At 26.0% G+C, this 14,896-nt stretch overlaps 1 protein-coding gene across 1 annotated transcript; it reads left to right on the top strand.

Moving 5' to 3' along the window:
• The first annotated feature begins 8,630 nt into the window (after window positions 1–8,630).
• LOC101508628 (uncharacterized) lies at window positions 8,631–11,207 on the top strand. Its single transcript, XM_004492537.4, has one exon. The coding sequence runs from the start codon at window positions 9,814–9,816 to the stop codon at window positions 10,744–10,746; it is 933 nt and encodes a 310-aa protein (XP_004492594.1). The 5' UTR covers window positions 8,631–9,813; the 3' UTR covers window positions 10,747–11,207.
• The last annotated feature ends 3,689 nt before the right edge of the window (window positions 11,208–14,896 follow it).

The raw sequence follows: 14,896 nt of genomic DNA, 5'->3' as shown, positions 1-14,896 counted from the left end.
ATGTAACCATCTAGTGGTCCATCACGATCACCACTGGCACTATGGCCCATCACAATCACCACTAGCTATGAAATGCATGAGCATACTCTCACTATTTTCACAAATCATTATGTAAATGCAGCTATTAAAAGACTCCTCTTTTAATACTCATTTAACACTAATAATTTTTCATACATATCACATAGCATACTCAGGACAGATTTTCCTCAATAAAATTCATAACATATAACAACACGTATTTTCAACCCATAATATATAATCACGTCAATATTAATCATCAATTAATAACATGTAACAACACGTATTTTCACTATAGAATTTATAATCATGTCAATATTAATCATTAATTCATAACATGTAACAACACGTATTTTCGTTCCAGAATTTATAATCATGCCAATATTAATCATCAATTCATAACATGTAACAATACGTATTTTCACTCAAAAAATGTATATATTCACGTCAAAATTAATTATCACACATTCACACATTAATGATACATCGATCACACATATAGGATCCATATATGCAAACTAAAAATTGGAATGAGCAGCTCTCACCTTAGTTATAATTTTTCCAACGGTTTTCACTACCACAATCAAACACTGCAAAAAATCTCGTTCATGCCGACACCTTTAATCAAATAGTGTTTGACTTAGTCAAATTAATCCCTTAAACTTTAACCACCTTACAAATCATTTCTTACTCCTAACCCTCTTAGAGTATATTTTACAAAAAGAGTTTACAATGAGTAATGACTAATAGTACTATTAACCACAACACACTTCAACATATAAAATATATTTTTATAAATTAATATCTTTTAATTTTTCAGTGAATTCACTAACAATTTTTCAAAACGTTTTAAATTATTTTTCTCAAAAATTTTCAAAACATTTTAAGTTATTTTTCTCAAAATCTTTCACACAACCATAAATTTTTCTCAAATTTGTCATAACTCATTTTTTTGTTCCAAATAACTACATAACCATTAGGGATGGGAATAGGCTAGGCCGTCCGACAGGGGCCTATGGCCTGGCCTGGCCTGGCCTATTTAATAAAAAGACCAGACTCAGGCTATTTTTAAAGCCTATTTATTTAAATAGGTCAGGCTCAGGCTTATAAAGAAGCCTATTAGGCCTGACAGGCCGGCCTATATATATTTAATTATTTATTAATGTTATTTTTTATTATTATATTAATAATATTATTTCCTATTTTAAATTTTATCAATTAGACAATCACTCAGTAGTCATTCCATATTCGATAGTCATTCCATATTTGGTAGTCGTTCCATATTCGATAGCCATTCAATTAGTCAATAACTCAATAGTCCTTCCATATTTGTTTGAGAGGTAATAATTGGTACATTTGTTTCAAAAAAAAATCTATTCTTTGAAACCAAGAATTATGTTTTAGGGTTTAAAAGATGTTTGTTTCAGATGTTTTAAAAATTATTTTGTTAGAAAAATTATTTTTTGTTTAATATATATAGATATGTACATTGATATTGGTATGTGGAGAGCATTTAAATATTTTAATATGAATAAGGCTTTTAAATAGGCTTCTAGGCCAGGCCAGGCTTTTAAAAAGGTCAGGCCAGGCCGAAAAAAAAGCCTATGATAGGCCGTAGGCCAGACTTAGGCCTAAAAAATTAATCGTAGGCCAGGCTCAGGCCTTGCAAAGCCTGACCTGGCCTGGCCTATTCCCACCCCTAATAACCATACAAAGATATCAATAAATATTTTTTTTTCGTTTCAAGGTTATAACTATTTGAAATAATTTCATTCCTTTCAAAATATATTAAATATTTTATTTTTCTTTAATCACCACAACAACATTAATATATCAGATGCCTCATCACCGCTAACTCGGTGTCAACGGTCTCGATTCCTTTTCGAGACTCAATGAGCTAACTACATAAACATAAATATTTATAACAATTTGTTCACAACTAAAATTTATCCAACCACAACAAAATTCTCAAAATTATATCTTTTTCACACACAAAACTTTAAAAACAAAATAATCTACATTATTTAGTTAAAACTAAATAAAAACGAATATTTTTCAAATCAAACATACACACACTCGATTATTAAAGCACAAAAAATTTAAGTTAATAAAGTACCCTAAACTTTTTCTTTTTAAACTCAATCCAAGAGTAATTAAAAGTGTAACATTTTTAACTCTAAATATTTTAATTTCAATTTAACTTTTTTGCTCAAATTCTTTAACTTAGTTAAAATTTGAACTTTTTCACATCTTTAACAACTCAATTTTTTTTTTTATTGTAAAATTTCAACTTCAGTTCAAACTCATTTATTTGAAAATAACTCATTATGTAACTCAAACACATCAAAAATCAATTTTTTTTAACCATTACTAACAAAATCAACAACAACACAACAACAAAGATTTGTTAAGAACTCAAAAATTTCACTCATACCCCCTGACCGTATAAAGTTAACGAATTTAGGAAAAAGGAGAAGGAAGTAAGTGTCTCACCTTAAATAAATTAGCCCACAAGCACTGTAGTGTATAGAGTACAATTTTCCCTCCTGACACTTCTTAAATGGAAACTTAGATCTAGAAGAAAAATGAAAGTTTGTGTTTTAGTTATTTTTTTTCCACCAACACTTTGTTCTCTTTTTTCTTGAAACCGAACAAGAAGAATGAAGGGAGAAATGAAGAAGCAGAAGCAGGGAAAATGTTTCTTTCTGTTTTCCTTTCTCGTGTATATATATATATATATTATAAAATCATCATTATAATATCGAAATACTCTTACACACATCACACATCTCAATCTACTTTAATAAAAATATCAACTCTCATCGCAACTCAATTGACAGATGAATTTTTCAGCAAAGTCACATTTAAAAAAAATATGTCCGGTATTAAATTCTTCATAACATAATTAAATTATTCTTCGATAAATAATTTTAATTGGGTCTCAATATATATATATATATATATTAAACATATTATTAACTCTACTAAAATATATTTTTGGTACTTAATTCACATAATAAAATAAAATTGGGTTAAATGCTTAAGCAATTTAACACAAAATACCCTAAAATTGTATAAATTAGAATTTAAAAATTAAGAGTCTTATAAGTTTTTTGTCTTTCCATACTTTTAGCATATGTCAAGTTATTATGTTGTACTTTTCTTGGAGCAGACAATACACATAATATCATAAATTTCAGATTCATCCATATCATTATAAGTTTCTTGAAGTTTCCATTTTTTTAAAACTTTGATAAAATTACGTTTCGTAAGTTTCAAATTCATCCAAAGTTTTAAAATTTCTACAGTTTTGAAAAAATTACATTTCAGAAATTTCACACTCATTCATATTTTTTATTTTAAAAAATTAATAATTTACTTGTATTTTAATTTTATTTAATATACATATATATTTTAGGAGGTGGAGGGGGAAAACTGTAAGTGGAGGGGGGCAAGATAGGTTCCTCCTAAACTAGTTAGATGTGGTCCGGATAGTCCCTTTTGATACATCTAATTGATAGAATGAGATTAGGGAAAACACTTCATGGTTAATTCAAAGGGGTGGCCATTCTATCTCAAAAGGCTAGTCAAAATTTTGGACACATGCATGAAACAAACTAAATTTTATTGGCGTAAGAAATACTTAAAATTAAACAACTTTTTTTTATACTAAAAGAAAAAAATTTCATTGATTCAAATTATAAAGTGTATTAATATAATATAAATTCAAATTTACTAAAGATTATTAATATGTGAACAAATGCACACTACTTAAGTTAATAGCGCAAAAAGATAATATGTTTACAAATTAATATGACAAAATTCAAGTGTTTGAAATATTATGCATTTGGATCTATAATGTTGACGACATCAAGATCATTGATTAAAATTTGTAATAAATAAAAGTTACTCTATCAATCCGAACTAAAACGAGCATCGCACAAAAATTGAAAAACCATTAAACACCACACTAAGACGAAAAAAAAAACACTCTCAAAAGACAAAATCACAACAACAAAAAAAGATTAAAAAAAAATTAGATGGGTAATTCTAGATTAAAAAAATGATTATAAATCACTTGCCTTTATTGGGAGAGGAAAAAAGAAAACTTAGATTCATTTGAGAGGAGAGGAAAGTATAAGATAATATAATTGATTGATTTTATTATCGGTGTAAAGTAATTTTACATTATTGTCGTATCAATTATTTTGTCATGCAAATATATATTGTAATTATTTAAAAAAAAATAAAAAATTACTCATTACTCAAATTTTATTCAATATAGACGTAAAACTAATTTTCACTCACACTGCATACATTTATTTTTCCAAAAACTCTACAGTGTTGATTGTGTTTAATGTACACTTTAAATCTATACACTAGGATTTCAAATTAATTTGAAAATTGAAACGGTAAGAAATAATGAAGAGTTAAAGTTTGAATCACTCAATATAGTAAATATGTATTGATAATAATAGTGTCTAAAAGATTGCTGGCAACACCAACAACTTTATATTTACACTTTTAAATGTATTTTTTCTTTTTAGATTTACATATATTTCATCAATTCACTCTATAAATTTAATATAACTCATATAAATTTTAACTAATCAAAATCGAAGAAAGCGTGTAAAAATATCAAATAATAAATTGAAACTTTATAAATAATAATAATAATAATAATAATAATAATAATAATAATAATAATAATAATAATAATAATAATAATAATAATAATAATAATAATAATAATAATAACCGTATAAACAGCAGCAATCCTATCGGTTGCATGTCCAAATTTTGTTTTATATAATTTTTTTTTTTCTTGTTGACGAATCTTTTATTATTGTTGGACAAGAGAAAGTCGTCAAAGATACAACAAACTGCTTCTATTTTTGGTTGGTTCTGCATGCACAGACAATGTATTTCAGTAATCACTCATTCTATCATTCAAATAAATAAATTTTTAGTTAATTTATGTCAAATTATCATATTTTATTATTTGTTCATTTAAACTTTTTTTCGTATATTTTTATTTTTATAAATATTATAATTTTCAATTTTAGTCCTTACTTTATCCATAAATAAATGATATAGTTGTTAATTCTCAATTTTAAAATTCTACTTTAGTTAATACCATTATTAAAGACATTTAATATATTTGAATACTTTAGGAGTTTTGATTTGATGGTAGAAGGTGGGGACGAACTTTGATTGAATGTCCTCACAATCTTTTTGGGACTATACACTGTGTCGTGTGATATTGGTTATTTTAATCACATAATTTAAATTATAAGATTGAAATTTTAATTAATTTTAAAAAATTAAAATTTATCTTTAAATTAAAATTATATAATTTTTTTTATTTTTGATCGGATGATCACAATCGGGTGATTTAAGTCACATTGCAATTAATCGAAATTTGAGGGAGAGAGGAATTATTAAAAGTTTGTTTGATTCAGCAGTGGAGTAGATAACAAAAAAGAAAAATATAAATATGTTTGATTTAAAAGAGAGAGATGAGCTGAATTTTTTTATGTATCTCAATCTAACACAATTTAAGAGATTACGATTTAATAGAATTAGTAAATCAACTACAAAAGCCAATCACAATGTATAATAATAATGTATAATAATAAGTAATTCCAAAATATTGATTTGGTTCCTTTTTAAGAGAAAAATTTGAACCAATTAAAATTAGTCGGTATAGTTTAATTTTTGCAATATTTGTTTAATGATATTTAAGCTATACCAACAAAGAATAAATTAATTTGGTTCACTAAACATTTACTATGTACCGTAGCTTTCATAGAAAAGGTAAAACAACTATAATTTTTATAAAATACTCTTATAACAAACCATCAAAATTCCAATTCAATTTATATACAATATTAATTTATAGATTTTTATAAGTAAGTCAATTATATTAATCATTTGATCACTAAAAATATTTTATAATTTTTTTATGATTTATAAGTCAAAAAAATATTTTATGTTTATCATAATTACATTAAATGTTACATAAATTGATGTGATTTGTTTTATATTATAAAAAACGTTACACTTACTATATCAAAATTAACTAAAATTAATAAGGTTGTTTATTATTTTCTTATAAAATTTATTACTTGCTGTTGAAAAACTTAAAATTAAATAAAATTATTACTTTTGATTTTATGTAAAAATTAGACAAATTTAAAATACAAAAAGCATTCAACTATGTTTTTATATATACAAAGACAATTGATTAAATTTTTACTTGCCGTGACAAAATTTAAAATAAAATTTCTTACATTTTGATTTTATATATACATTAAACAAATATAAAATACAAAAAGCATTAAACTATTTTTTTTTTTATAAATACAAAGATATTTCATTAATTTGTTTTCATCAGGAAATGTTTCTAGAACTTATTTTACAAACATATTTTGATGACTATTATTAAAGTAGAAAAAAAAAAGCTCACTTATATAGTAGGAAAAAAGTGTAACTTATTGAGTAATTTGTTTTACATATCTGATAATGTTGTTGGTATAGTGAAAAGGTACTTTAATTTACTTGAATATTATTTTTCTTTTGACAGATTGAATACGACTTTTTTTTTTGTTGACAAATTGAATATGTTTGTTTTACCATTACTTAAATATATTAAAACTTTCACACACAAATGTTAAACTAATTTTTATTTATAAAAAAAAACACCACTTCCCTGTATTATAATATATATAGAAATAGGTTAAAATGGAAGGATTTTTTCTAGAATATAATTTTTTTTTTTAATACCAAAATGACTTATTCCTAGTTTTATATATTAGATTGTTCTATTTTTGAGACCCAATAGAAAGTTGCTGGTCCAGGGTGCGACCAGTTGAAAGCAACACTCAAATGGACCTAGTTGGAGGTAGCTGACTCAGAGGCGACCTCTTGCTAGGGTTGAATTTTTTAGGGATCGTTTTATGTATTATTATATGAATTTAATATATTAATAAATAATTATAATAATAATAAATAATACATTAATAAATAACAATAATAATAATAATTTGCTATTTACCAAATTTGCTACTTATTAAATTGTAAAATTTGTGATTCATCAATTTGCTAAAATTAATTTGCTACTTACCAAATCAGATAATTTGCGATTAATCAATTTATTACTTACCAAATTATACAATAGATTAATTTTTTCATTAATTTTTAATTTAATGATTAAATTAATGATATATCACAAATTACTAAAATTAATTTTTTTATTAAATGTGATTTAGTAAATTGATTAATTTTCTTATTAATTTACAAATTGATTTAATATCAAAAATATTTATTCGTGTGATTGGAAAAAGTAATAAAAGTAAAAAATAACCTAATCTAATCATTTTATATATAGATATTTTAAAAATATTTTTGAAAAATGAATATATTTAATTTGATTTTATCTTTTGAGATAAGTTAACAATACATCAGTATACAATATATTATTTGATTTTATCTCAATATATTAACAAAATTGATTTGTGTCATTGACAATGTGGTAAAATATATATATCAAAATTAATGCAGTTGAATAAATGTGACAAAACAAACAAGGTAATACATATTCAATTTACCAATCATACGAATCAATTTTTTTGATATTAAATCAATTTGTAAATTAATGAGAAAATTAATCAATTTACCAAATTATATTTAATAAGAAAATCAATTTTAGCAATTTGTGATTAATCATTAATTTTACAATTAAATAAAAAATTAATCAATTGTACAATTAGGCAACAAATTGATTAATCGTAAATTATCCAATTTGGTAAGTATCAAATTATTTTTTGCAAATTGATTAATCACAAATTGTACAATTTGGTAAGTAACAAATTTAATAAGTAGCAAATTATTATTATTTATTAGTATTTTTTTAAATATTATAATTAGTTTTAATTTATTAAATAAACAATTGCCTAATTAGTGTTTTTAATGTATTTTCTTTGAAATTTATAAAATCATTTACTATTTTTAATTTTAATTATAATCATTTTAATTTTAATAATATTATTATTATTATTGTTATTTATTAATGTATTATTTATTATTTTAATTATTTATTAATATATTAAATTCATATAATAATACATAAAACGATCCTAAAAAAATTTCAACCTTAGTAAGAGGTCGTCTCCTAGATCAGCGACTTTCTACTAGGCTAAAAAAGTAGGACAATTTGATATATAAAACTGAGAGTGAGACATTTTGATATTAAAAAAGAATATATTCTAAAAAAAATCTTTAAAATGAACTTATATAGTTCAAAATTTTAAACACATATATTTACTTTTTTAATTTTATATATAAATTTTTTACACATTGTTACTTATATTGTGAGATGGAGGGAGTAAAACTTACTCTAATAATTTCATGTAAAATTAAAAATAAAAGTAGACTCTAGATATTTGGAAGTTCAATCTGTGATAAGTGCATTCATACAAAGAAAATGATTCGTTGGTTTTTCCTAAGTTGGACTGAAGTTGTGATACTAAATTTTTATTATAAAAACCTTACAATAAAATAAAAAAATAAAACATTTAATTTAGGAACAAAATACACTTTCCTTCTGTTTCCCATTCCACTTTCTTTCTCCTTTTATCTCATACTCACACACATGGTCTTTCTGTCTTCTATTATCATCATCACTATTTTTATTGCTTCTTCTTTGGCTTGTGAGCCCCCCATTGGCCATTTTTATCACTATAGTAACTTCTCTCTCTCTCTCTCTCTCTACTCACTCTCTTTTCTCTCTCACTCACTCACACCTCATAAAAGTCACACAACACCAGCTGCTTTTTTTTTATTTCACACAAAAAAACTCTTTTTTTTTCTTTCTCTCTCTCCCTCTTCCATTTTAATCTCATTTGCTATGGAAACAGCAGAAATAAACATTCACTGTTGAAAATATAAATGAAACCAGCATCAGCATCCACTATAGTATCATCAATCATTATTTAGGACTTAACTTCCAATGTCTCTCTCAGTCATTATCCATTAGATTTATCCAATTGAAGTCTACTAAAGCCACAAGGAAATTGGAAGAGATGATTTTCTTGAAGATTATTGCTATCCACACCGACCCTTCTTGTTTTGTTGGTTGAGATGAAACTCAAGTTTGAAGCTTTGGTGTTGTTTGTGTTTTTTTTGAGTTCAAGGATAATTAGGTGACACAGCTGCTGAAATACTTATAAAGAAAACACCTTTTTAAGGTAATAGTTATCTTTGTCTGCCTTGTCTCAGAAGGGTGTTGGATCTGCCACTGAGAATCTCAATTTGAAGAACTATTGATTATTTCAGCTTCTTCATGTTTTATTGTTCTCTCAATTGTTGCTTTTATTGCTAGCAAGATTTGGTTTTGTTGAGAGAGAGAGAATGAAATGCGTAGAAGAGTAGAACTAGAAGAAGATTGTGAAGTGTTGAGTGAGTTTTTACCTATTTGGCCTTGTCTTTTTACAAGGATTCTTCTTGAGAGAAAAAGAGTTCCATTTTGCAACGGTTGAAATCTTCAAAGCTGCTTTAATATTACAACCCCAAGTGAATATTTTTCCTTAACAAACCAAAACGTGCCTCCAAGTTTCAATTTTTAAACACCCCTTTTGAAGAAATTTATTGCATTTTCTTCAGTTACAATTTGATTCTCAATTATTCATATTTGATATATTGTATTGGAGTAGTTACACATCTCTCAGTACAATAAGGTGAATATATCGGTCACATTGAGCTGAGTTGTCAAAAAATAATCAAAGGGTATCATCCATGAAGCTTCCTTTTCCAAGCTTAGCGATTCTTGTTTTTCTTCTTGTTCTTATGTGCTTTGAATCACTTCCTCATGTTAAGGCTCAACTTTCTTCAAATAAGGAAGCAAAGGCTTTAGATGTAATTCTTCAACAATATGCTTACAAGGCTTTGGTGAATCCAAAAACAGGTACCATTTACAATGCAACTCAACTTCCTTCAAATTTAACTGGAATTAAGGTTTCATCATTAAGATTAAGAAGTGGAAGTTTAAGGAGAAAAGGTTTTCACATGTACAATGAGTTTGATATTCCTAAAGGACTAATTGTGAGTCCTTATGTTGAAAGATTGGTTTTGGTGTATCAAAATCTTGATAATAATTGGTCAAATAGGTATTACCCTTTGCCTAATTACACTTACTTGGCACCAATTTTAGGACTATTAGCTTATGATGGTTCAAATTTGTCAGCTACAAATTTATCAGAACTTGATGTAGATGCTTCTGGTGACACGATTTTGGTTAAGTTTCAAGATGTTAAATCACCTCCTCATGGCACTGTTGCAAAATGTGTTTGGTTTGATTTGCAAGGTTCTTCCAATTTCAGCAATGTGAAAAAAGGTAACACATGTTCTACTTCACAACAAGGACATTTCTCTATAGTGGTTAAATCCACTGTCTCTCCTGCTATACCTTCTCAAGAAGGTGAGAAAAAGAAGAGTAAAAAAGTGTGGATTATTGTTGGTTCTGTTGTTGGGGGACTAGTATTGTTGGTGGTGGTGTTGTTTCTAATTTTGTGTGTAAAAAAATACAAACACAAGAAGAAAATGCAAAGTATGGAAAGGGCTGCTGATGTAGGAGAAACTCTTCAAATGGCTTCTATTGGTGATACAAAAGCACCTGCTGCAACAGTTACAAGAACACAACCAACACTTGAACATGAATATGCCCCTTGACACTATTTGTCTAGCACTGACACTTCAGATCAAAGATGTGACGACGCCGAAATGACGCCGAGACATATGGTTATATTCAATCACTTTTATTGCCTCAAATTATTATGGGTGTCAATATCATTATATGAGTGTCGTGTCTTGTATCTATGTGTGTCTGTGCTTCATAGGACACTATTTTTTTGCACAACTTCATTTTCAGCTCCACTCATATTCAAGTTATTTTAATGTAATCAGAAATTCTTCTAATCACACCTTTCTTTTCTTTTCTTTTGGTGCCACTTCCTTTCATTGTTTGTTTCACATAGGAACTTTCTGTACATTATTTATCTTTTTTGTTTGTTTGTTTTGTTTCATGATTCATTGTTGTGTGAATTTAGTAGTAAAAAGTGTTGATCATCATGCCATGAATTTGGTCATGTTCCATTGATAATGAATAAAAACTTTAGCATCTACTTGTTGAAGTTGTTCTTTACTTTTTCTTTTCACATGGTTTTTAAAGTTGATAGCTTGTGATATAAATGTTGTGGTCACACTGATCAGCCACCAGTTTTCATCATTTCTGTTAATTCATTTATGTGAGGGGGAAAGACTCGAAATCTCGATTTCATAACCTTGCTCCTGTGAAACACTTGTTGAAATTTCATTCTGAACTCTTTTGCTTGGACTCTCTGGATTTTCTGTCTGATGCAGTGTTTCCAGTTAATTATACACACAACATAACAAAAAAATGGAAAGAAAAACTTCAAAATTTGTTTGTTTGCAAACAATTTATGTCTTCATTTTTAACTGCAAAAGAGTATCTTGTTTTCACTGTGATTTCAGTTTCCAATGATATGTAAGTGAAAACAAAAAGGTTATTATTTTCACCATTAGTGAGAGACTTTTTAGTTTTACTACAAAAACTGAAAATGAAAACAGAAAAAGTTTTCTGAAGCCAAATAGACCTTAGAAAATAAATTATGAGAAGATAATGATTAACGGCTTAGAATTAGAATTAGAATTAGAAATATAAAGTACTTATTTAAGGTGTCTCTCCAAATCATTGATGATTAAATAAATAAATACTATAATTTTTCTTATGCTGAGTGCTGGCATTTCAGTGGTAATCTACAACTGAAAAGGACATTGTAATTGTAATGCAGGCAACAAAATCAATACATGAAGTAAATCTTCATAGTTTTGACAGCAAAGACTAATGACAGCACATGGGAAGGAATACTATTATTGTGCCATATAACTTTTCATCTGTGAAGCCATCAAAACAACACAAATGCCAAATCATATTTAATACTACTACTTTTTCTCCTATAGCACATGAAATTTGTAGTATACTATAGTCTTCAAAGCTACATTAATTCCTTTGAATAAAATACAACTAAAGCCATTATTTCATTATTATTTGTATGAGTCAACCACTCAATCTTTATATAATAATAGTAGTAAATAACCAAACAGAACAAAGAAGAGCACCACCTACCAACCAAACAGCACCACCAACACTAGTCAACTAATAATCAATAGTTTTTATGTCATCTAGCTCAAGTATTTTGCTTGAGTTTTGAGTCTGCAATTCCACAAATAGACTTAAAGTTGAAGAACCAAAAACTCATCCAAGGCATAATATATGTATAATGGAACAGCACACAAAGCAATATTAATCATAGTAAAATATTTATAACATGTTTATTGAAAAACCATTTTGTTTAAAAAGGTAGCACAAGCTACTAGCAAGGATTTTTTTTTTTAATTAAAAAAAAGAAGATAAAAGGTAAAATATAGACATCACAAAATCATCTAGGTTTCCCAAAGTAATGTGAGGTTTTGAAATGATATTTTCTTTCTTTGGTTTCCTCTAACTTATAGAAACCATGACATCCAAGAATGTGGCAAATAGAGAAGATATTTTATGTTGTCAAACTGCAAAGAAGCTATGAATAGGTAAAATGTCACTAACAAACATTTTACATCACACACGCATTTATTTTTAGTAGATGAAGAAACTTGTTGAGTATGTTACACATTGTGTTGACTTTAAAAAGTCTAAAATTGAGACATTTTCTTTTCAAAAAAACTAGCTTCGAAATACATACTAAATGTAGAGAGAGAAGAAGATATTACCAATTTTAAATTTGTATCTAAACATATCAAATGTCTTCGTAATCTTTACCATTTGAGTTATACTTATGGTATAAATTTTTTCTTTCTACTTACGTGGTATATTAAATGCATTTGATGCTCTACATTTTTGTTATGTAGTATTATAACATTGAACTTTTTCTCAAAGATCTGAATGTGCACAACTACATAAACTAATTACTTTAAAGATTTGAAGCAGGTTTAAAGAAGACATGAATGAGAGATTAAACCCATTTACATATGTTGAAGTGACAAATTTTGTCACACCAATACGAGTTAAGATGTACACATTTTAAAACATACTGGTTTGATGTAGTCTAAAAGTAAACTTAAATATAAATTCCATAAGTGCACGCGCCATTTTAAAAAATACATTTTACCAAAAATTAGCTTTCAATTGTGTATTTAAAACATAACAAGTGAGTTGAAAATAACCGCCTTTATTTTCACAAGAATTTATTTGTCACCAGTGTATTTAGTGCTCCCACCCCTACATTTTTTTTTATAAATTCCATTTCTGTCCTCTTAAATTTCATAAAAAACATCTTGAAATTTTTAGAATTTTTCGTTTGGCATTGTTACAATTCCGAAGCACAAAGTGAGTACTTGAAAAATTCGGAACATACAGAAATTCAGAATTTTTTAAAATTAAAATATTTGATATTCAAAACTCTTTTTTTACAATAAAACTTTTAAATTTTAAAGAAATTGGAATATAATTAATATTCCAAATATTTTTAAATCTAAAAATACAAAATACCGAATTTTTCAATATTTAAAAAATTTGGAACTAACAATTTTATCAATATATGTTTTTGGTTCGGAACATTTTTGTAACTCAAGCTCTTTGTAATTTTTGATTCCTAAGATTTGAAGGAAAAAAAAATCCAAAAATTTGAAATTAATAATCAGAAGTTTTTTTGACAAAAAATTGAAATTAAAAAATGAGTTCCAAACATTTCAATCTGCAATAATTCGTAATTACATAAAATTTAATTTTTGAAATTATATAATTTAAAGAAGTATATCGATTTTTTCAAATAAAATATAGGGGTGAAATAATCAAGTGAAGGGGTGGCAAGTTAATTCCTTCTACTTTCATCCATTCAAGCCCAGTATAACCTTCTGCTTATGGGCCTTTCCTAATTTCGGCCCTTTATTTTTAAATAAAGTAACCCAATTTAAAGCCAATTACCGCATATTATTTTCTCTTTAATGAACAAGGCGATTTGTGCTTTGTACTTCATTTTGAAAAACCATATGTTTTCAGTAAAATTAAAGATCTTATCCTGATTTACCACTGGTGGAATATTAATGTATATTCATTAATTTTAATAATAAACTTTATGTGAGACTACATAATTTTTAATTGTTTTACAATTTTATATATTTATAAAACATGATATTTTCAATAAATCATAACATTATGTTTCATTGGTGATTATAAATATGTCATTTTATGAAGAGATTTAATGATGGAAACAGAAAACCTGAGGTAGAACTTTGTTTCTTTTCTATCACCATTGTCAAAAACGTCATATTTTTCCTTAATTACTTCATTTTCAAATTCAAGGATTTTACTTTTCTTTTACTAAATTAAGGATTTTACCAACAATATTTTTCTTACTATGCAATACATTATTTTCAAAGTACCAATCCTATTTTATATTTATGATAATAAAAAACAGACTAATAATTAATAAAAATAATTTGATAATATAATTATTTTTTTCTTCTATTTATTACATTTTATATTATACAAACAAAATTTTAAATGACAATCATTTCTAAATGAAAAGAATATACCTTTTTTAAAATTTTTAAGTTTTAGTTCAGTTATCAAATATTTAAATTGAATATTATATATTAAATTAAAATTTCGTAATTGTATGAATTGATTATGATAATATTTATTATATTTTAAAAATAATATATAATTTTTAAAAAATTTCACAAGAATAATTTTAGAGGTTAAATGAAATTAATACTAAATGTCAGAATCAATTGTTAATTT

Source organism: Cicer arietinum, chromosome 3 (assembly GCF_000331145.2).
Source record: "Cicer arietinum cultivar CDC Frontier isolate Library 1 chromosome 3, Cicar.CDCFrontier_v2.0, whole genome shotgun sequence".
Classification (NCBI taxonomy): Eukaryota; Viridiplantae; Streptophyta; class Magnoliopsida; order Fabales; family Fabaceae; genus Cicer; species Cicer arietinum.
The sequence above is the reverse complement of the archived record's forward strand: the minus strand, read 5'-3'. Positions and strand labels throughout refer to the sequence as shown.

What these genes read in the sequence shown, in the direction of transcription:
- LOC101508628 (XM_004492537.4), top strand. Translation starts at nt 9,814, where the DNA reads ATGAAGCTTCCTTTTCCAAGCTTAGCGATTCTTGTTTTTCTTCTTGTT.